Source organism: Corvus hawaiiensis, chromosome 2, assembly GCF_020740725.1.
Source record: "Corvus hawaiiensis isolate bCorHaw1 chromosome 2, bCorHaw1.pri.cur, whole genome shotgun sequence".
Taxonomy (NCBI): domain Eukaryota; kingdom Metazoa; phylum Chordata; class Aves; order Passeriformes; family Corvidae; genus Corvus; species Corvus hawaiiensis.
In genome coordinates, this window is record NC_063214.1 from 32317239 (window position 1) to 32341037 (window position 23799).

The window sequence follows — 23799 nt, forward strand, 5'->3', positions numbered from 1 at the left end:
GACGCAGCTGTAATTTCATGAGAAGTTTGGACAGGGAGAGATGGACCAGATGAGGACTTTTGCTCCAAATGGGAAAGGAGAAAACCTCAGTCCCTAGAGATGCTCCCAGAGATAGTCCTAAAGATGAAGATGATGAAGACCCTTTGCTCCCAGGGAAGGAGAATGGCCTCTGTTTTTGTTTCTGAACGGCTCAACCTTAAAATTGTACCCCAAAAAACTTCAAGAGTGGACCCTCGAAAGCAGTTGCGGGAAAAGCTGCAAGTCGGGGGAAGGGACTCACACGCAGGCAGAGAGACTCCTCTTCCTAAATGGACTGAACAATATTTGGAAGCGGGCGGCTGTCTCATTGTGATAATGTTTTCATAGCACGAGCAAGAAGAGACTTCTCTTTCTAAATGGACTGAACAAGGTTATTATGGAAATGGTGAACAGACTGAACATCTTAAGGGTTGTCTTTTTACATTGCCAGTGGGAGAAGGGAGGAAGGTGGGGGGAGGAGGAGAGTTCTGAAGGTGGTATAACTTTTTTTTTCCCCTCTTTTAGGTCTGTTAATAAACTTCTTTATATTCTTTCAAGTTTGGTGCCTGCTTTGCATTTCTCCTAATTCTTATCTCACAGAAGATAAACAGTAATGAGTATTTTAGTCCAAACCACTACAAGGACCTTGCAGTGTCTCATGCTCTGCCAGAGAGCAGGTGCACAAGCAGCTGGAAGGGGGCATTTCCAGGACAGCTGACCCAAACTGGCCAAAAGGATATTTCCTCCCCTGCAACATGATGCTCAGGATGGAAACTGAGGGGAGCTGGCCAGGGGCTCCCTATCACTGCTCGGGGACAGGCTGGGCCCCGTGTCAGTGGGTGGTGAGTGACAGTATTGTGCATCACATGGATTTTGATGAGTTTTATTTCTCTCTCTTTCCCTTTTTATTTACTCCTATTCTTGCTCTGTTTGTATCTCAACCCATAAGTTTTACCCTTTCTCCCATCCCAGCAGGAGAAGGGGGTGGTGAGTGAGTGTCTGTGACACTGAGTGGCTGACTGGGCTTAAACCACAACAACTTGAGCAGAAGACAGCACCTCCCTGTCCCCACAGCGATGGGCTGAGCTGCAGCACCTCTGACCAAGCCTGTGCCTCACACTCCAGTAAGGAATTTCCAGCTTCTGTTCTTGATGGATTATGAAAATTTCTGTGAGCATCAGATTCCCCTGGGCCCTTGCACTCTGTTTTGTGCTGGAGATAAAGAGGAATAAGCAAGGCAGGGCAGCCCTCATGTCTTGCAGCAAGCAGCAGGGGATGTAGTGGATGGGCCAGACAAGATGCTGGCAAACACCAACGACCCCTGCTGAAGAGTTCACTCAGACTTCTTCCTCCCAGTCCTTGCCCTGGTCACCAGGGACATTCCATGGCCAACTTGGGCTGTCTCCTCCTGTGCACTCAGGACAGCTCTCAAACATCAGAGTCTTCAGATGCCAGGGTAGTGGTGTGACTTGGGGTCCCTGCTGCGCAGCTGTGTGCCCATTGCCTGGAGACCAGTGGGGCCAAGGACCAGTTGGCCTTGTCCTTCCTGCTGGTGGAGAAGGAAGGCGCTGTGCAAAGCATTCCACATGGTGCTTCTGCATGAGCTGAGGTAGCAGACTGAAAGGAAGGAGAGATGGATGAGAATGAAGGAAATAGGAAGGTGTCGGAGGATGGAGAGGAAAGGTCAGGGGGACAGAGTATTTCTCTGTGAATGGCAGAGAAATGAGGTGAGACAGTGAGGACAAGAAGAAAGGAGAGTCAAAAGGTGATTCCCCCATGGGAAAGAATAGAGAAGCTGCTAGAGACCATGAAGAAGACAGACAGATGCACAGACAGAAAGACAGACAAGCATAACCTCGTCTCTCCTGGAGAGCTGGAGGGCAAGTGAAGAAAATGGCGTTCGGTCAAACACAGGGCTCAGTGTGTGCTGGTGGCAGATCCCTGTTTGCCTGGAAAGGTTTGTGCTGTGCTGCACCAGCCTTTGAGTCACTGTGGATCTTGTTCAGCACAGAAATATGTGCCCGAGTCATTGAGTAGGGCATGATCTATCTTCACAGATAAACGGTTGTTCCGAGTCCCATTACTCTGGAAGCGATTTCTGAATTCCTTCTCAATATCTGCTTTGCCACCTTCCACTGAATATACAACCAACTGCATGCTGGCATCCTTCTCCATGGGCAACTTGTACCAGTACATGTTTACGAAAGTTTTCCCTGATGCAGAACATTCCAGAGTCACAGGGTCTCCCTCCCGGACGACTGTATCTGGTGATTGCTGAAGGGCCCAGCCTGGAAAGACAAGAGAAGAAATGTGGGAAGTGAAATACATTGAAGAGGACAAAAATACACATCCTTGCAGTGTGTCATGGGATGGAATGCCACCAGGATACCAGAAAGCTATGGGACAGTGCCCTGTTTCTGCAAAAAAGACACATGGGATGAAAAAGCCCCAAACAAACCAGTTTTAAATACAATGGGAAATCTGCTTTGAGAAAGAATGACTTTGGTACTTTCAGGTGAAGTATTGAAATGGGACAGGAAAAAAGAAATCTGTAGCTGTGCAGAGTTTCCTGATTCAATAGGTGGTGGAAAAGCTCCCTTGGTTCATTGCCCATCCTCCCCCTGGACGCCTTGGGGAAGGGGCACTGGGGGCACAGGTGAGGAGGCAGCAGCAGCTCCAGTGCAGCTGTTGAAGGGGAAGGGAAGCCCACTTACCCACAGGCAGCAGGATGGCCACAAGGAACCGGGGGAAATCCATAGAGAAAGGCCACCTCCTTCCAGCAACCTGGGCCTGGTGACAGCACAGACACGGAGATGTGCAAAGAGGAGAGGAGGAGAGGAAGAGATGCGTCTCTCAGTGGGTGGGCAGGGGAGGGAGAGGGAGTCTGAAATGTGACAAGGCAGTTGGCTGTCTGGGAGCGGTGGGGAATGACACCTGCAGGCAGCCATGAGGTGCATGTGCTCTGCTCCTCTGGCTTCCTGCTGGCTGTGAGCGTGGGTGTGCACGAGCAGGTGGGAGTTCAGTAGGTGGGAGAGTTCAGTGCTCTCAGGGAGCATGATGGGGCTGTGTGGCAGCCTGAACGTGTGCACAGGAATGCACAGAATGGCAGAAAAGGATGGGAAGAGAAGGAGATCCCAGGAATGCGTGTTCGTGTCTGTGTCCCCCAGTTTGTGTCCTCTGCAGCCACCCTCACACTCACAGATTCCCAGCCCTGCAAGCTGCCAGGTGGAATCCCCGCTCGTCCCAGGCAGAGCTGAGATGTTGTCCAGGTATGGGAAAAGCTCCTGACCTGTCAACCTGGTGTCTCCTGTAGCAAGACAGAGAATAGTTCTGTAACTCCTCCAGCTCCAAAGGGGGGTCTCAAGGAGAGAAAAGGCTGGTTGTGGCTCTGCACTGGGACTGCCCCTTCAGAGGCTGCACCTCAGAGAGATTTCTGAAGAGAAGGAGAATGCCCCACAGGATATGCTGCTACAGACTGCCCTTCTCCATGCCAGGGAAGAACTGATACTCTCCTTGTCTCTTTGTTGCAGCACTTTGCAAAAGAGCAACAGGACACAAATGGACTGAGCTGGAGAAAAGAATGTGTTCTCTGCACACGGCCTTGTTCAGCAGCCCAAGGCAGTGGGAAATCAGTGTAGGCAGGAAGAGACACTCGTAGTTTGTGTGCACTGAGTTTGGGTACAGAGGTCTGACAGAGACCCAGCCCATCCGTGCTGTGCTGTGTGCCCAGCGGTGCACGGCAGTGTAAGGCTGGCCCACACAGGACATCAAGTGACCCAGCAGCTCCAGGCTGTCATGGGCTTTGCAGTGAAGATGTTCCCCTGTGTCCTTTCAGCAGAGGGGAGCAGCAGTGCCTCCAGCTCCCAAACCCTCTGCTGCAGGTCTAAGTGTGTCCCATTGCATTCATTTCCCCAGCTGCCTGGAGAAGATTCAGGAAACACCCGCGGTTCACGTGAAGAAAAGGGAGAAAAAAGCAAAGAGAGTGGGCTGCATTGTAGAAACCCCAGATCCTCACAGCACAGCAGCACTCCAGCTGAGAGGAGGCTGTGCCTGATGGGTCCATGGAAAGGGTCTGCAATTCCCTGGGCTGTGCAGAGGGCACAGCAGTGCGTGGGGAGCCTTGTAGAAGACACGGTGTTTGAGGAGTTAGTGATGTTGAACAGGCATGGCTGCTCTGTGGGGCCCTGTGTTTAGGTCCTGAGAAGCTTGTGTGTTAGCATGGGAATCTGCAGGGTGGGAACCACCTGGAGCGGCCCATGCAGGCCTGTGCTGTGCACCGGTGTGTGTTATGCATGACAGAAGCACGGAATGGGTCAGCTGAGAAGGGACCTCAGGGAGTCATCTGATCCAACATCCCTGCTCAAGCAGGGGCTTCCTAGAGCACATGGCACAGGATTGCATCCAGATGGTTCTGGAGTATCGAGAGAGAGAGACTCCACTACTTCTCTGGGCAATCTGATCCAGTGCACAGTCACCCACACTGCAAAGATCTCATCTCATATTCAGGTGGAAGTTCCTGGGCATCAGTTTCTGCCCACTGCTCCTTGTCCTAGTGCTTGGCACCACAGAGAAGAGCCTGGATGCACCTCTTGGTGGCCTCCCTTCACATTATAGACATTGATGAAGTGGCCACTTTGTTGCTTCTTCTTGAGGCCCAACAGGCCAAGCTCCCTCAGCCTTTGCTCATGAGAGAGATGCTCCACTCCATTAATCATCTTTCTTTTCCTCTGCTGGACCTGCTCCAGGAGCTCCATGTCTCTGTGGGACTGAGGAGCCCAGAACTGGACACAGCACCCCAGATTCACCTCACCAGGGCTGACTGCAGGGGCAGGGTCACCTCCCTCGCCCTGCTGGCAATGTTCTTCCTAATGAACCCAGGACACCAGTGGTGTTCTTGGCCACCATGACACACTGCTGGCTCATGGACAGCTTTTTGGCCACCAGGACCCCCAGGTCCTTCTCTGCAGAGCTACTTTCCAGCAAGTCAGCCCCCAGCCTGTGCAGGTACATGGGGCTCTTCCTCCCCAGGTGCAGAACCCTGCATTTGCCTCTGCTGAATTTCAGAAGGTTCCTCTCTGCCCATCTCTCCAAGCTTTCGAGGTCCCTCTGAAGGGCTGCACAGCCCTCTGGAGTATCAGCCACTCCTCCCAGCTTGGTGGCATCAATGAACTCGATGAGGAGACTCTCTAGCCCTCCATCTGAGTCTCTGATTAATGGAACACTGTAACCTGTTGGAAATCTCTATTAGCTGCAGTTCTTGCTAACATAACCTCTAATTGTTATCATGTATTTGGTAAAGATAAGCTGTCCGTGGATCACAGGGTGGAAGGCAGGTGGATTCTGCCCCAGAGGCCACTGTAGAAGGAGGTATTACTGATCCACATAACACTTAACCTGAGTAAGCACAGGCTTTGGCTCTGCTGTAAATACTCCTTGGCCACAGAACAACCACAGACAAGTCGTTGTAACAGAGGAGCATGTGGGCAGCTCCCACACACTACTGGCTACTTCAGCACCTGCCTGGCCTTGCCTTTACCTACAGGTGCACCAAGAACTTCCCACACAAGCATTCTTTCTGTTTGGCAGTGAGAATCATGAGCAGGCTTGACTGGAGTTAAGTAAGAGGAAGGCAGTGGAGTGCAGATTGAAGACAGAAAGAGCAAGGTGGGGAAGGAAAGGGAGGCAGAGAGAAGAAGAAGGGTTGGCAGAAGTTAAGTGTATTGCAAGTAAGAGTTAAACCAAGAGTAACAAAAAGGGAGGCGTGGAGTGGCAAGGAGAGAAGGCAGGACAAATAAACTCTCAGCATGTGAGAAGAGGAAAAAGGGAAGGCTGGGAAGCAGAGGAGCTAATGAGTGAGAAGAGATCACCCTGCCTCCTGCAGCACCCATGAGGTGGAAAGCAGGTCCTGTTTGTGCAGGGAGAAGTTTGTGCTCAGCTCCCTCAGCAGCCTCACCACTGTGTTCACTCTCAGCACAGAAATATGTGCCAGAGTGATTGAGAAAGGCATGGTCTATTGAGAGGGTGATACTGTCTCCTTTTATATTGCTGCTCTTGAAATGGTTCTCAAACTCCTTCTCCACAGCTGCATTACTGCCTTGTATTGCAGAAGCCAGTAGGGTCAGACTGGAATTCTTCTCTGAAGGCAGCATGAACCAGTACATAGCTGAGCTGGAGGATTTCTTCTTGGAACATTCCACTTTCACGGACTGGCCTTCTTTTATCACCATGTCTGGAGACTGTTCCAGGGCTAACACTGGAAAGAAAAAGAAGGAGCAGTGAGGAGAAGGAAAAAATAGGAAAATTTTTAACTAGGCACCGTGGGTTGGGAGGGCAAGGGTGAGAAGAAATAGGGCAGGCAAGGGAGCAGTTCAAGGCATGGGACAGATCTCCAGATAACAAGTGAATTTCCATTCTCTCTTCAGTAGGCAAGATGCATTCCTGGACAGTTTGTGTCCAAAACCAGGAATAATCTATGGGCTGCACAAAGAAAGACAAATAGACAGCCATTGCAGAAGATTCAGGGATTCCTGCCCACCACATTCATTGCTTATCCTCAGCACAGGAAGCTCTGCAGAATGAAGCACTGCCAGCAACTGGTTACACAGCTGGGAGAGCAGCAGTGGGATGGATGGATGGAGGTGCTCAGGGCTGAGTTGAGTTCACTTACCCAGAGGGGCCAGCATAGCCACAAAGAAACAGCAGGGAACCATGGGGGAAAAGCCCCTACCCTCTCAGCAACCTGCCCCTTGCAGCTGCCCAAAGATATGTGAAGAGGGAGCAGTGAGTGAGGGTGAGACACCTTGGGGTGGGGCCGGCCAAGAAATGCGAGCAGGCATTGGCTGGCTGGGAACCCTGGGGAATGACCCAAACTGTGGCAGGAAAGCAGAAACCCTGCAGAGATGCAGCAGGTGGAAGGGGCAGGCAGGGCGTGGGTGGGGAGGGAAGGGAGGGAGGGGTTGTATGGGCAGAACTGTGCTGAGGTTGCATGGGAGGCTGAGTGCGTGCAAGGCCGAGGAAGGCTGGCCGCTGCCCTCCTGCTTCTGAAGTCCTTGGGAGATGGAGGAATGAGGGATAAAGGCCACATAGGGCTCCCTTGAATTTTCCCATGCGCTTTCCCTGTCTTCCCCAGACGTGGCTGGTTCAGTTCCTGCCTGGCCATCCCACTTTGCACCCAGCTGTGTGATGGCTCTTTTTCTCTATGCAGCACTGTGGGCACAGCAAATAACATCAGTGAGAGAGAGGCAGGAACCCAAAGACACCACAGCAGCCCAAGCACTCGGACTTGGGCTGGCTCTCATGGGCGTTGCTGTGAGAGCCGTAGGAGAGGGAGGTAAATACCTGTGAAGAGCCGAGGGACAGTCAATGCCCTGGCATGGGAAGAGAGAAAGGATCGAGTGTGGCCCACAGGGACAGCCGAGTGGGTGACAGGGTGCTCAGGATCGGTGTCAGAGTGGCCTCTCCTTGCTGGCTGGAAATAGGCAGAGTTCCCCCAGAGATGGCTTCTCCCTGGCACCTGGGGCCTAGCTGGGGAGCCCAGGCTGTGGCAGACTGGTGCTGCCTGTGGCACAAGGGCTTCCAGAAGTTTGGCTTCAGGAACACACTGCATTTGGCAAATTCAGGGCACTGAGAGCATCAGTGTCATTGCCCCCTCTGCCCTGTGAAGTGACCTGTCCAAGGAGATTTGCTTTCCTGGCACGACTGAGCTTGTCCTCCAGCGGGGTGTGGAGGCTGCCGCTGGGATTCAGCCAGTGGGAGCACTGGGGTCTAGAAAGGAGCTGCACAGTGCAAGTTCATTCACTCGTGCTCTGCCAGTGACACCTCTCTGCTGCTCTGCTCCCAGGCTGAGGTGACCCAGGCCACTGCATCCTCTCCACTGCGCCCTCAGGTGTTTCTGCTCTGAAGAACATCCACGTAGCCTCTCCTGCGTGGGACAACCTCTGCATAGGATAGCTGGGGAACCCGATGAGCACAGGGATCAACATTTGGGACAGTGGGAAGGGTGACAGGAACACAGGGACCAAGTGACAGGCCATTCTCCTAAGATCTGTTAGCATCACATTTCCCTCAACCTTCTCCTTCCTGTGCCTGGAGCTCTGCCTGACAATAGGCAAGGAGAAACAAGGGGAAATCGGCAAGGATCCCTGCTGGAACTTCTGCCCCAGAACTCTGGGAAGGACCAGGCTAGTGGGGTGTCAGCCAACTCAGTGTTCCTCTGAAGGAGAAATTCAGTGGAAGTCCTGAGGAAAACTCTATGCAGGTGCTAAACAGGAGACAGGATCAACTGGTGGAGACTGTGTTACAGTGCTGTGGTCTGAATTCACCATGAGAATAATATTGATAACAGAGTTTTAGTTGTAGTTAAGCACTGCTTACCCCAAATCGAGGACTGTCATAGGTTAGCAAGCATAGTCCTGGAAGGGATGTCCTTGCTAAGGGGTGCTTACAGTTTCCTCTGGGAACTGATAGAACCTATCAGCTGGCCAGTTTGAATATGGACAATTCTCTAAACCACTTAAAGTTGTGATCACCTCTGTGATACACATTTAGGAATAGGCAAACTCCCCCTCCAAGCTCTCTCTCGTTTCTGGCGCTGGGACAGGTGGCTGCGGGCCCTGTGCGGGGGCCAATGGGCCCAGCCCCTGCTTGGGCCAGGCCGGGCCGGGCCACGGCCATCCTGGAGCCGATGGACCTGTTCCAGCCGTGGAACCCCCCCCCACTGCCTTGCCGTGGGCAGCCGGAGCGGCTCGGCTCTCCCCCCTCTCCACTTCGATAAGAAAAATTCAACATTCCAGCTGCAAAGCCGAGGTGAGATTAACCCTTTTACTGCTGTGAAGAGCTGAAAACCTGAGGGAAGAGAGAGAGGAGATGCTTAAAGCTGAAATTCTGTTGTGAAGCTATGATATATCAGAGTATCCTGTTGTAATTTCATGAAGATATGGGGGGTGGAGTGTTCAACTCGTAAGCAAAAGCACCTGCGCTGAGATAGGCAGATGCTGACGCAGCTGTAATTTCATGAGAAGTTTGGACAGGGAGAGATGGACCAGATGAGGACTTTTGCTCCAAATGGGAAAGGAGAAAACCTCAGTCCCTAGAGATGCTCCCAGAGATAGTCCTAAAGATGAAGATGATGAAGACCCTTTGCTCCCAGGGAAGGAGAATGGCCTCTGTTTTTGTTTCTGAACGGCTCAACCTTAAAATTGTACCCCAAAAAACTTCAAGAGTGGACCCTCGAAAGCAGTTGTGGGAAAAGCTGCAAGTCGGGGGAAGGGACTCACACGCAGGCAGAGAGACTCCTCTTCCTAAATGGACTGAACAATATTTGGAAGCGGGCGGCTGTCTCATTGTGATAATGTTTTCATAGCACGAGCAAGAAGAGACTTCTCTTTCTAAATGGACTGAACAAGGTTATTATGGAAATGGTGAACAGACTGAACATCTTAAGGGTTGTCTTTTTACATTGCCAGTGGGAGAAGGGAGGAAGGTGGGGGGAGGAGGAGAGTTCTGAAGGTGGTATAACTTTTTTTTTCCCCTCTTTTAGGTCTGTTAATAAACTTCTTTATATTCTTTCAAGTTTGGTGCCTGCTTTGCATTTCTCCTAATTCTTATCTCACAGAAGATAAACAGTAATGAGTATTTTAGTCCAAACCACTACAAGGACCTTGCAGTGTCTCATGCTCTGCCAGAGAGCAGGTGCACAAGCAGCTGGAAGGGGGCATTTCCAGGACAGCTGACCCAAACTGGCCAAAAGGATATTTCCTCCCCTGCAACATGATGCTCAGGATGGAAACTGAGGGGAGCTGGCCAGGGGCTCCCTATCACTGCTCGGGGACAGGCTGGGCCCCGTGTCAGTGGGTGGTGAGTGACAGTATTGTGCATCACATGGATTTTGATGAGTTTTATTTCTCTCTCTTTCCCTTTTTATTTACTCCTATTCTTGCTCTGTTTGTATCTCAACCCATAAGTTTTACCCTTTCTCCCATCCCAGCAGGAGAAGGGGGTGGTGAGTGACAGTATTTTGCATCACATGGATTTTGATGAGTTTTATTTCTCTCTCTTTCCCTTTTTATTTACTCCTATTCTTGCTCTGTTTGTATCTCAACCCATAAGTTTTACCCTTTCTCCCATCCCAGCAGGAGAAGGAGGTGGTGAGTGAGTGTCTGTGACACTGAGTGGCTGACTGGGCTTAAACCACAACAACTTGAGCAGAAGACAGCACCTCCCTGTCCCCACAGCGATGGGCTGAGCTGCAGCACCTCTGACCAAGCCTGTGCCTCACACTCCAGTAAGGAATTTCCAGCTTCTGTTCTTGACGGATTATGAAAATTTCTGTGAGCATCAGATTCCCCTGGGCCCTTGCACTCTGTTTTGTGCTGGAGATAAAGAGGAATAAGCAAGGCAGGGCAGCCCTCATGTCTTGCAGCAAGCAGCAGGGGATGTAGTGGATGGGCCAGACAAGATGCTGGCAAACACCAACGACCCCTGCTGAAGAGTTCACTCAGACTTCTTCCTCCCAGTCCTTGCCCTGGTCACCAGGGACATTCCATGGCCAACTTGGGCTGTCTCCTCCTGTGCACTCAGGACAGCTCTCAAACATCAGAGTCTTCAGATGCCAGGGTAGTGGTGTGACTTGGGGTCCCTGCTGCGCAGCTGTGTGCCCATTGCCTGGAGACCAGTGGGGCCAAGGACCAGTTGGCCTTGTCCTTCCTGCTGGTGGAGAAGGAAGGCGCTGTGCAAAGCATTCCACATGGTGCTTCTGCATGAGCTGAGGTAGCAGACTGAAAGGAAGGAGAGATGGATGAGAATGAAGGAAATAGGAAGGTGTCGGAGGATGGAGAGGAAAGGTCAGGGGGACAGAGTATTTCTCTGTGAATGGCAGAGAAATGAGGTGAGACAGTGAGGACAAGAAGAAAGGTGATACCCACATGGGAGAGAATAGAGAAGCTGCTAGAGACCATGAAGAAGACAGACAGATGCACAGACAGAAAGACAGACAAGCATAACCTCGTCTCTCCTGGAGAGCTGGAGGGCAAGTGAAGAAAATGGCGTTCGGTCAAACACAGGGCTCAGTGTGTGCTGGTGGCAGATCCCTGTTTGCCTGGAAAGGTTTGTGCTGTGCTGCACCAGCCTTTGAGTCACTGTGGATCTTGTTCAGCACAGAAATATGTGCCCGAGTCATTGAGTAGGGCATGATCTATCTTCACAGATAAACGGTTGTTCCGAGTCCCATTACTCTGGAAGCGATTTCTGAATTCCTTCTCAATATCTGCTTTGCCACCTTCCACTGAATATACAACCAACTGCATGCTGGCATCCTTCTCCATGGGCAACTTGTACCAGTACATGTATAGGTAATCTTTCCCTGATGCAGAACATTCCAGAGTCACAGGGTCTCCCTCCCGGACGACTGTATCTGGTGATTGCTGAAGGGCCCAGCCTGGAATGACAGAAGAAGAAATGGGGGAAGTGAAATACATTGAAGAGGACAAAAATACACATCCTTGCAGTGTGTCATGGGATGGAATGCCACCAGGATACCAGAAAGCTATGGGACAGTGCCCTGTTTCTGCAAAAAAGACACATGGGATGAAAAAGCCCCAAACAAACCAGTTTTAAATACAATGGTAAATCTGCTTTGAGAAAGAATGACTTTGGTACTTTCAGGTGAAGTATTGAAATGGGACAGGAAAAAAGAAATTTGTAGCTGTGCAGAGTTTCCTGATTCAATAGGTGGTGGAAAAGCTCCCTTGGTTCATTGCCCATCCTCCCCCTGGACGCCTTGGGGAAGGGGCACTGGGGGCACAGGTGAGGAGGCAGCAGCAGCTCCAGTGCAGCTGTTGAAGGGGAAGGGAAGCCCACTTACCCACAGGCAGCAGGATGGCCACAAGGAACCGGGGGAAATCCATAGAGAAAGGCCACCTCCTTCCAGCAACCTGGGCCTGGTGACAGCACAGACACGGAGATGTGCAAAGAGGAGAGGAGGAGAGGAAGAGATGCGTCTCTCAGTGGGTGGGCAGGGGAGGGAGAGGGAGTCTGAAATGTGACAAGGCAGTTGGCTGTCCGGGAGCGGTGGGGAATGACACCTGCAGGCAGCCATGAGGTGCATGTGCTCTGCTCCTCTGGCTTCCTGCTGGCTGTGAGCGTGGGTGTGCACGAGCAGGTGGGAGTTCAGTAGGTGGGAGAGTTCAGTGCTCTCAGGGAGCATGACGGGGCTGTGTGGCAGCCTGAGCGTGTGCACAGGAATGCACAGAATGGCAGAAAAGGATGGGAAGAGAAGGAGATCCCAGGAATGCGTGTTCGTGTCTGTGTTCCCCAGTTTGTGTCCTCTGCAGCCACCCTCACACTCACAGATTCCCAGCCCTGCAAGCTGCCAGGTGGAATCCCCGCTCGTCCCAGGCAGAGCTGAGATGTTGTCCAGGTATGGGAAAAGCTCCTGACCTGTCAACCTGGTGTCTCCTGTAGCAAGACAGAGAATAGTTCTGTAACTCCTCCAGCTCCAAAGGGGGGTCTCAAGGAGAGAAAAGGCTGGTTGTGGCTCTGCACTGGGACTGCCCCTTCAGAGGCTGCACCTCAGAGAGATTTCTGAAGAGAAGGAGAATGCCCCACAGGATATGCTGCTACAGACTGCCCTTCTCCATGCCAGGGAAGAACTGATACTCTCCTTGTCTCTTTGTTGCAGCACTTTGCAAAAGAGCAACAGGACACAAATGGACTGAGCTGGAGAAAAGAATGTGTTCTTCTCTGCACACGGCCTTGTTCAGCAGCCCAAGGCAGTGGGAAATCAGTGTAGGCAGGAAGAGACACTCGTAGTTTGTGTGCACTGAGTTTGGGTACAGAGGTCTGACAGAGACCCAGCCCATCCGTGCTGTGCTGTGTGCCCAGCGGTGCACGGCAGTGTAAGGCTGGCCCACACAGGACATCAAGTGACCCAGCAGCTCCAGGCTGTCATGGGCTTTGCAGTGAAGATGTTCCCCTGTGTCCTTTCAGCAGAGGGGAGCAGCAGTGCCTCCAGCTCCCAAACCCTCTGCTGCAGGTCTAAGTGTGTCCCATTGCATTCATTTCCCCAGCTGCCTGGAGAAGATTCAGGAAACACCCGCGGTTCACGTGAAGAAAAGGGAGAAAAAAGCAAAGAGAGTGGGCTGCATTGTAGAAACCCCAGATCCTCACAGCACAGCAGCACTCCAGCTGAGAGGAGGCTGTGCCTGATGGGTCCATGGAAAGGGTCTGCAATTCCCTGGGCTGTGCAGAGGGCACAGCAGTGCGTGGGGAGCCTTGTAGAAGACACGGTGTTTGAGGAGTTAGTGATGTTGAACAGGCATGGCTGCTCTGTGGGGCCCTGTGTTTAGGTCCTGAGAAGCTTGTGTGTTAGCATGGGAATCTGCAGGGTGGGAACCACCTGGAGCGGCCCATGCAGGCCTGTGCTGTGCACCGGTGTGTGTTATGCATGACAGAAGCACGGAATGGGTCAGCTGAGAAGGGACCTCAGGGAGTCATCTGATCCAACATCCCTGCTCAAGCAGGGGCTTCCTAGAGCACATGGCACAGGATTGCATCCAGATGGTTCTGGAGTATCGAGAGAGAGAGACTCCAGAACTTCTCCGGGCAATCTGATCCAGTGCACAGTCACCCACACTGCAAAGATCTCATCTCATATTCAGGTGGAAGTTCCTGGGCATCAGTTTCTGCCCACTGCTCCTTGTCCTAGTGCTTGGCACCACAGAGAAGAGCCTGGATGCACCTCTTGGTGGCCTCCCTTCACATTATAGACATTGATGAAGTGGCCACTTTGTTGCTTCTTCTTGAGGCCCAACAGGCCAAGCTCCCTCAGCCTTTGCTCATGAGAGAGATGCTCCACTCCATTAATCATCTTTCTTTTCCTCTGCTGGACCTGCTCCAGGAGCTCCATGTCTCTGTGGGACTGAGGAGCCCAGAACTGGACACAGCACCCCAGATTCACCTCACCAGGGCTGACTGCAGGGGCAGGGTCACCTCCCTCGCCCTGCTGGCAATGTTCTTCCTAATGAACCCAGGACACCAGTGGTGTTCTTGGCCACCATGACACACTGCTGGCTCATGGACAGCTTTTTGGCCACCAGGACCCCCAGGTCCTTCTCTGCAGAGCTACTTTCCAGCAAGTCAGCCCCCAGCCTGTGCAGGTACATGGGGCTCTTCCTCCCCAGGTGCAGAACCCTGCATTTGCCTCTGCTGAATTTCAGAAGGTTCCTCTCTGCCCATCTCTCCAAGCTGTCGAGGTCCCTCTGAAGGGCTGCACAGCCCTCTGGAATATCAGCCACATCTCCTGTTAGGATCCGGTTTAGACCCAGGGAAGCAAACCAAGCTAAGTCTCTGAGCATAAACCGGAAAGAACTTACAACATTCAAAATATTCCCAGAAATGAGATTAAAACCAAACAAGGTTAGATGTTGTTGCCAAAAAATGGATGTATTTTATTTAATAGGAAAAGAAGCAAAGAGAAGGGAAGAGAAAAGAAAGAGAGAAAGAAAAAGAAGTGTGCGTGGGGGGTGGGGGAACAGGGAGGGGTGACAGCGTTTAGGTGGAAGCGTATCACCCTCCCGAGGGGCCCAACAACATCTCATTGCTCCCTTACATCTGCTCTGCTGGTGCTGAGGGTCCCCCATCGCCACTGTGGCCACACCGCCACAGGCTACACCATGCCACCACACGCCACCACTCCCCACGCCGCCACATGCCAAAGAGTGCAGAATTCCATGGATTAATATACACTTCGGGCCAGGTGGGAATGCCCACGTGCCTCTCTTGCAGGGGCTGGCTTGACACACTGTCCCTTGCAACACTGAGGGTCTGCTGCATCATCTCTGGTGCAGGGTCTGGGGACCCTTTGGGGAGGGCCCCTGTGATGGGCCATGTCACCCCCTCCTGCTGTGGATAAGCTTCCCTCCCTGGTGAGGACCCCTCAGCTGGGCTCCTCTGCACAGTGGTGGATGGGCAGTCACTGCGCCTCTGACCAGAGGCTTTTTCAAGATATCCAGAGCCTGTCCTCCCTCCACCCCTTGGTGCAAGGGTCTGTTCGAGCCTGGCAGTTGATAGCCCTGAGGCTGTGGTCCTCATCTTAGAGGTGTTAAGCCTATGCTCAGTGAATGTCCCTAGCCCTGAGTTGTTACTTTATCTTATCTTCATCAGAGAGCAGTGTCATGCCTCAGTCGGAGTGTGGTAGTCTTCTCTTCAGGTTTTGTAATACAGTTTTAAAAGTCGTTTAAGAAAATGTTTAAGTCATAAAATATGTATTTCAGTCTCTGACACCTCCCAGCTTGGTGGCATCAATGAACTCGATGAGGAGACTCTCTAGCCCTCCATCTGAGTCTCTGATTAATGGAACACTGTAACCTGTTGGAAATCTCTATTAGCTGCAGTTCTTGCTAACATAACCTCTAATTGTTATCATGTATTTGGTAAAGATAAGCTGTCCGTGGATCACAGGGTGGAAGGCAGGTGGATCCTGCCCCAGAGGCCACTGTAGAAGGAGGTATTACTGATCCACATAACACTTAACCTGAGTAAGCACAGGCTTTGGCTCTGCTGTAAATACTCCTTGGCCACAGAACAACCACAGACAAGTCGTTGTAACAGAGGAGCATGTGGGCAGCTCCCACACACTACTGGCTACTTCAGCACCTGCCTGGCCTTGCCTTTACCTACAGGTGCACCAAGAACTTCCCACACAAGCATTCTTTCTGTTTGGCAGTGAGAATCATGAGCAGGCTTGACTGGAGTTAAGTAAGAGGAAGGCAGTGGAGTGCAGATTGAAGACAGAAAGAACAAGGTGGGGAAGGAAAGGGAGGCAGAGAGGAGAAGAAGGGTTGGCAGAAGTTAAATGTATTGCAAGTAAGAGTTAGACCAAGAGTAACAAAAAGGGAGGCGTGGAGTGGCAAGGAGAGAAGGCAGGACAAATAAACTCTCAGCATGTGAGAAGAGGAAAAAGGGAAGGCTGGGAAGCAGAGGAGCTAATGAGTGAGAAGAGATCACCCTGCCTCCTGCAGCACCCATGAGGTGGAAAGCAGGTCCTGTTTGTGCAGGGAGAAGTTTGTGCTCAGCTCCATCAGCAGCTTCACCACTGTGTTCACTCTCAGCACAGAAATATGTGCCAGAGTGATTGAGAAAGGCATGGTCTATTGAGAGGGTGATACTGTCTCCTTTTATATTGCTGCTCTTGAAATGGTTCTCAAACTCCTTCTCCACAGCTGCATTGCCACCTTCGAATGCAGAAACCACCTGCGTCAGACTGGAATTCTTCTCTGAAGGCAGCATGTACCAGTACATAGCTGAGCTGGAGGATTTCTTCTTGGAACATTCCACTTTCACGGACTGGCCTTCTTTTATCACCATGTCTGAAGACTGTTCCAGGGCTAACACTGGAAAGAAAAAGAAGGAGCAGTGAGGAGAAGGAAAAAATAGGAAAATTTTTAACTAGGCACCGTGGGTTGGGAGGGCAAGGGTGAGATGAAATAGGGCAGGCAAGGGAGCAGTTCAAGGCATGGGACAGATCTCCAGATCAGCAAGTGAATTTCCATTCTCTCTCCAGTAGGCAAGATGCATTCCTGGGCAGTTTGTGTGCAAAACCAGGAACCATCTACGGGCTGCACAAAGAAAGACAAATAGACAGCCATTGCAGAAGATTCAGGGATTCCTGCCCACTGCATTCTTTGCTTATCCTCAGCACAGGAAGCTCTGCAGAATGAAGCACTTCCAGCAACTGGCTACACAGCTGGGAGAGCAGCAGTGGGATGGATGGATGGAGGTGCTCAGGGCTGAGTTGAGTTCACTTACCCAGAGGGGCCAGCATGGCCACAAAGAAACAGCAGGGAACCATGGGGGAAAAGCCCCTACCCTCTCAGCAACCTGCCCCTTGCAGCTGCCCAAAGATATGTGAAGAGGGAGCAGTGAGTGAGGGTGAGACACCTTGGGGTGGGGCCGGCCAAGAAATGCGAGCAGGCATTGGCTGGCTGGGAACCCTGGGGAATGACCCAAACTGTGGCAGGAAAGCAGAAACCCTGCAGAGATGCAGCAGGTGGAAGGGGCAGGCAGGGCATGGGTGGGGAGGGAAGGGAGGGAGGGGTTGTATGGGCAGAACTGTGCTGAGGTTGCATGGGAGGCTGAGTGCGTGCAAGGCCGAGGAAGGCTGGCCGCTGCCCTCCTGCTTCTGAAGTCCTTGGGAGATGGAGGAATGAGGGATAAAGGCCACATAGGGCTCCCTTGAATTTTCCCATGCGCTTTCCCTGTCTTCCCGAGACGTGGCTGGTTCAGTTCCTGCCTGGCCATCCCACTTTGCACCCAGCTGTGTGATGGCTCTTTTTCTCTATGCAGCACTGTGGGCACAGCAAATAACATCAGTGAGAGAGAGGCAGGAACCCAAAGACACCACAGCAGCCCAAGCACTCGGACTTGGGCTGGCTCTCATGGGCGTTGCTGTGAGAGCCGTAGGAGAGGGAGGTAAATACCTGTGAAGAGCCGAGGGACAGTCAATGCCCTGGCATGGGAAGAGAGAAAGGATCGAGTGTGGCCCACAGGGACAGCCGAGTGGGTGACAGGGTGCTCAGGATCGGTGTCAGAGTGGCCTCTCCTTGCTGACTGGAAATAGGCAAAGTTCCCCCTGAGATGGCTTCTCCCTGGCACCTGGGGCCTAGCTGGGGAGCCCAGGCTGTGGCAGACTGGTGCTGCCTGTGGCACAAGGGCTTCCAGAAGTTTGGCTTCAGGAACACACTGCATTTGGCAAATTCAGGGCACTGAGAGCATCAGTGTCATTGCCCCCTCTGCCCTGTGAAGTGACCTGTCCAAGGAGATTTGCTTTCCTGGCACGACTGAGCTTGTCCTCCAGCGGGGTGTGGAGGCTGCCGCTGGGATTCAGCCAGTGGGAGCACTGGGGTCTAGAAAGGAGCTGCACAGTGCAAGTTCATTCACTCGTGCTCTGCCAGTGACACCTCTCTGCTGCTCTGCTCCCAGGCTGAGGTGACCCAGGCCACTGCATCCTCTCCACTGCGCCCTCAGGTGTTTCTGCTCTGAAGAACATCCACGTGGCCTCTCCTGCGTGGGACAACCTCTACATAGGATAGCTGGGGAACGCAATGAGCACAGGGATCAACATTTGGGACAGTGGGAAGGGTGACAGGAACACAGGGACCGATTGACAGGCCATTCTACTGAGGTCTTCTGGCATCACATTTCGCTCATCCTCTCCTTCCTGTGCCTGGAGCTCTGCCTGACAATAGGCAAGGAGAAACAAGTTGAAATGGGATAGGTTACCTGCTGGAACTTCTGCCCATGGACTCTGGGAAGGACCAGGGTAGTGGGGTGTCAGCCAACTCAGTGTTCCTCTGAAGGAGAAATTCAGTGGAAGTCCTGAGGAAAACCCGATGCAGGTGCTAAACAGGAGACAGGATCAACTGGTGGAGACTGTGTTACAGTGCTGTGGTCTGAATTCACCATGAGAATAATATTGATAACAGAGTTTTAGTTGTAGTTAAGCACTGCTTTCCCCAAATCGAGGACCTTGCAGTGTCTCATGCTCTGCCAGAGAGCAGGTGCACAAGCAGCTGGAAGGGAGCATTTCCAGGACAGCTGACCCAAACTGGCCAAAAGGATATTTCCTCCCATGCAACATGATGCTCAGGATGGAAACTGAGGGGAGCTGGCTAGGGGCTCCCTATCACTGCTCGGGGACAGGCTGGGCCCCGTGTCAGTGGGTGGTGAGTGACAGTATTGTGCATCACGTGGATTTTGATGAGTTTTATTTCTCTCTCTTTCCCTTTTTATTTACTCCTATTCTTGCTCTGTTTGTATCTCAACCCATAAGTTTTACCCTTTCTCCCATCCCAGCAGGAGAAGGGGGTGGTGAGTGAGTGTCTGTGACACCGAGTTGCTGACTGGGCTTAAACCACAACAACTTGAGCAGAAGACAGCACCTCCCTGTCCCCACAGCGATGGGCTGAGCTGCAGCACCTCTGACCAAGCCTGTGCCTCACACTCCAGTAAAGAATTTCCAGCTTCTGTTCTTGACGGATTATCAAAATTTCTGTGAGCATCAGATTCCCCTGGGCCCTTGCACTCTGTTTTGTGCTGGAGATAAAGAGGAATAAGCAAGGCAGGGCAGCCCTTGTGTCTTGCAGCAAGCAACAGGGGATGTAGTGGATGGGCCAGACAAGATGCTGGCAAACACCAACGACCCCTGCTGAAGAGTTCACTCAGACTTCTTCCTCCCAGTCCTTGCCCTGGTCACCAGGGACATTCCATGGCCAACTTGGGCTGTCTCCTCTTGTGCACTCAGGACAGTTCTCAAACATCAGAGTCTTCAGATGCCAGGGTAGTGGTGTGACTTGGGGTCCCTGCTGCGCAGCTGTGTGCCCATTGCCTGGAGACCAGTGGGGCCAAGGACCAGTTGGCCTTGTCCTTCCTGCTGGTGGAGAAGGAAGGCGCTGTGCAAAGCATTCCACATGGTGCTTCTGCATGAGCTGAGGTAGCAGACTGAAAGGAAGGAGAGATGGATGAGAATGAAGGAAATAGGAAGGTGTCGGAGGATGGAGAGGAAAGGTCAGGGGGACAGAGTATTTCCCTGTGAATGGCAGAGAAATGAGGTGAGACAGTGAGGACAAGAAGAAAGGAGAGTCAAAAGGTGATTCCCCCATGGGAAAGAATAGAGAAGCTGCTAGAGACCATGAAGAAGACAGACAGATGCACAGACAGAAAGACAGACAAGCATAACCTCATCTCTCCTGGAGAGCTGGAGGGCAAGTGAAGAAAATGGCGTTCGGTCAAACACAGGGCTCAGTGTGTGCTGGTGGCAGATCCCTGTTTGCCTGGAAAGGTTTGTGCTGTGCTGCACCAGCCTTTGAGTCACTGTGGATCTTGTTCAGCACAGAAATATGTGCCCGAGTCATTGAGTAGGGCATGATCTATCTTCACAGATAAACGGTTGTTCCGAGTCCCATTACTCTGGAAGCGATTTCTGAATCCTTCTCAATATCTGCTTTGCTACCTGCAGCTGAATATACAACCAACTGCATGCTGGCACCCTTCTCCATGGGCAACTTGTACCAGGACATGGACCAGAATGCATTCCCTGATCCAGAACATTCCAGAGTCACAGGGTCTCCCTCCCGGACGACTGTATCTGGTGATTGCTGAAGGGCCCAGCCTGGAAAGACAGGAGAAGAAATGTGGAAAGTGAAATACATTGAAGAGGACAAAAATACACATCCTTGCAGTGTGTCATGGGATGGAATGCCACCAGGATACCAGAAAGCTATGGGACAGTGCCCTGTTTCTGCAAAAAAAGACACATGGGATGAAAAAGCCCCAAACAAACCAGTTTTAAATACAATGGTAAATCTGCTTTGAGAAAGAATGACTTTGGTACTTTCAGGTGAAGTATTGAAATGGGACAGGAAAAAAGAAATTTGTAGCTGTGCAGAGTTTCCTGATTCAATAGGTGGTGGAAAAGCTCCCTTGGTTCATTGCCCATCCTCCCCCTGGACGCCTTGGGGAAGGGGCACTGGGGGCACAGGTGAGGAGGCAGCAGCAGCTCCAGTGCAGCTGTTGAAGGGGAAGGGAAGCCCACTTACCCACAGGCAGCAGGATGGCCACAAGGAACCGGGGGAAATCCATAGAGAAAGGCCACCTCCTTCCAGCAACCTGGGCCTGGTGACAGCACAGACACGGAGATGTGCAAAGAGGAGAGGAGGAGAGGAAGAGATGCGTCTCTCAGTGGGTGGGCAGGGGAGGGAGAGGGAGTCTGAAATGTGACAAGGCAGTTGGCTGTCTGGGAGCGGTGGGGAATGACACCTGCAGGCAGCCATGAGGTGCATGTGCTCTGCTCCTCTGGCTTCCTGCTGGCTGTGAGCGTGGGTGTGCACGAGCAGGTGGGAGTTCAGTAGGTGGGAGTGTTCAGTGCTCTCAGGGAGCATGATGGGGCTGTGTGGCAGCCTGAACGTGTGCACAGGAATGCACAGAATGGCAGAAAAGGATGGGAAGAGAAGGAGATCCCAGGAATGCGTGTTCGTGTCTGTGTCCCCCAGTTTGTGTCCTCTGCAGCCACCCTCACACTCACAGATTCCCAGCCCTGCAAGCTGCCAGGTGGAATCCCCGCTCGTCCCAGGCAGAGCTGACATGTTGTCCAGGTATGGGAAAAGCTCCTGACCTGTCAACCTGGTGTCTCCTGTAGCAAGACAGAGAATAGTTCTGTAACTCCTCCAGCTCCAAAGGGGGGTCTCAAGGAGAGAAAAGGCTGGTTGTGGCTCTGCACTGGGACTGCCCCTTCAGAGGCTGCACCTCAGAGAGATTTCTGAAGAGAAGGAGAATGCCCCACAGGATATGCTGCTACAGACTGCCCTTCTCCATGCCAGGGAAGAACTGATACTCTCCTTGTCTCTTTGTTGCAGCACTCTGCAAAAGAGCAACAGGACACAAATGGACTGAGCTGGAGAAAAGAATGTGTTCTCTGCACACGGCCTTGTTCAGCAGCCCAAGGCAGTGGGAAATCAGTGTAGGCAGGAAGAGACACTCGTAGTTTGTGTGCACTGAGTTTGGGTACAGAGGTCTGACAGAGACCCAGCCCATCCGTGCTGTGCTGTGTGCCCAGCGGTGCACGGCAGTGTAAGGCTGGCCCACACAGGACATCAAGTGACCCAGCAGCTCCAGGCTGTCATGGGCTTTGCAGTGAAGATGTTCCCCTGTGTCCTTTCAGCAGAGGGGAGCAGCAGTGCCTCCAGCTCCCAAACCCTCTGCTGCAGGTCTAAGTGTGTCCCATTGCATTCATTTCCCCAGCTGCCTGGAGAAGATTCAGGAAACACCCGCGGTTCACGTGAAGAAAAGGGAGAAAAAAGCAAAGAGAGTGGGCTGCATTGTAGAAACCCCAGATCCTCACAGCACAGCAGCACTCCAGCTGAGAGGAGGCTGTGCCTGATGGGTCCATGGAAAGGGTCTGCAATTCCCTGGGCTGTGCAGAGGGCACAGCAGTGCGTGGGGAGCCTTGTAGAAGACACGGTGTTTGAGGAGTTAGTGATGTTGAACAGGCATGGCTGCTCTGTGGGGCCCTGTGTTTAGGTCCTGAGAAGCTTGTGTGTTAGCATGGGAATCTGCAGGGTGGGAACCACCTGGAGCGGCCCATGCAGGCCTGTGCTGTGCACCGGTGTGTGTTATGCATGACAGAAGCACGGAATGGGTCAGCTGAGAAGGGACCTCAGGGAGTCATCTGATCCAACATCCCTGCTCAAGCAGGGGCTTCCTAGAGCACATGGCACAGGATTGCATCCAGATGGTTCTGGAGTATCGAGAGAGAGAGACTCCAGAACTTCTCCGGGCAATCTGATCCAGTGCACAGTCACCCACACTGCAAAGATCTCATCTCATATTCAGGTGGAAGTTCCTGGGCATCAGTTTCTGCCCACTGCTCCTTGTCCTAGTGCTTGGCACCACAGAGAAGAGCCTGGATGCACCTCTTGGTGGCCTCCCTTCACATTATAGACATTGATGAAGTGGCCACTTTGTTGCTTCTTCTTGAGGCCCAACAGGCCAAGCTCCCTCAGCCTTTGCTCATGAGAGAGATGCTCCACTCCATTAATCATCTTTCTTTTCCTCTGCTGGACCTGCTCCAGGAGCTCCATGTCTCTGTGGGACTGAGGAGCCCAGAACTGGACACAGCACCCCAGATTCACCTCACCAGGGCTGACTGCAGGGGCAGGGTCACCTCCCTCGCCCTGCTGGCAATGTTCTTCCTAATGAACCCAGGACACCAGTGGTGTTCTTGGCCACCATGACACACTGCTGGCTCATGGACAGCTTTTTGGCCACCAGGACCCCCAGGTCCTTCTCTGCAGAGCTACTTTCCAGCAAGTCAGCCCCCAGCCTGTGCAGGTACATGGGGCTCTTCCTCCCCAGGTGCAGAACCCTGCATTTGCCTCTGCTGAATTTCAGAAGGTTCCTCTCTGCCCATCTCTCCAAGCTGTCGAGGTCCCTCTGAAGGGCTGCACAGCCCTCTGGAATATCAGCCACATCTCCTGTTAGGATCCGGTTTAGACCCAGGGAAGCAAACCAAGCTAAGTCTCTGAGCATAAACCGGAAAGAACTTACAACATTCAAAATATTCCCAGAAATGAGATTAAAACCAAACAAGGTTAGATGTTGTTGCCAAAAAATGGATGTATTTTATTTAATAGGAAAAGAAGCAAAGAGAAGGGAAGAGAAAAGAAAGAGAGAAAGAAAAAGAAGTGTGCGTGGGGGGTGGGGGAACAGGGAGGGGTGACAGCGTTTAGGTGGAAGCGTATCACCCTCCCGAGGGGCCCAACAACGTCTCATTGCTCCCTTACATCTGCTCTGCTGGTGCTGAGGGTCCCCCATCGCCACTGTGGCCACACCGCCACAGGCTACACCATGCCACCACACGCCACCACTCCCCACGCCGCCACATGCCAAAGAGTGCAGAATTCCGTGGATTAATATACACTTCGGGCCAGGTGGGAATGCCCACGTGCCTCTCTTGCAGGGGCTGGCTTGACACACTGTCCCTTGCAACACTGAGGGTCTGCTGCATCATCTCTGGTGCAGGGTCTGGGGACCCTTTGGGGAGGGCCCCTGTGATGGGCCATGTCACCCCCTCCTGCTGTGGATAAGCTTCCCTCCCTGGTGAGGACCCCTCAGCTGGGCTCCTCTGCACAGTGGTGGAAGGGCAGTCACTGCGCCTCTGACCAGAGGCTTTTTCAAGATATCCAGAGCCTGTCCTCCCTCCACCCCTTGGTGCAAGGGTCTGTTCGAGCC

General features: G+C 52.4%; 1 long non-coding RNA gene and 2 gene segments (V, D, J or C); all 3 read right to left on the minus strand.

Annotated features, from left to right (window-relative positions):
* Positions 1-1930: 1930 nt before the first annotated feature.
* LOC125321677 lies at positions 1931-2942 on the minus strand. The segment is given in 2 exon segments: positions 1931-2306; positions 2733-2942. Coding segments are annotated over 2 exon segments (345 nt in total).
* A 2777-nt stretch (positions 2943-5719) lies between these two features.
* On the minus strand, positions 5720-6906 carry LOC125322120. Its single transcript, XR_007201847.1, has 2 exons — positions 6686-6906; positions 5720-6271 (listed from the first exon to the last, which is right to left on the minus strand). It is a non-coding gene; the product is annotated as an uncharacterized LOC125322120 (long non-coding RNA).
* Positions 6907-11079: 4173 nt separating this feature from the next.
* LOC125322119 lies at positions 11080-12201 on the minus strand. The segment is given in 2 exon segments: positions 11080-11452; positions 11879-12201. Coding segments are annotated over 2 exon segments (345 nt in total).
* Between the last annotated feature and the right edge of the window lie 11598 nt (positions 12202-23799).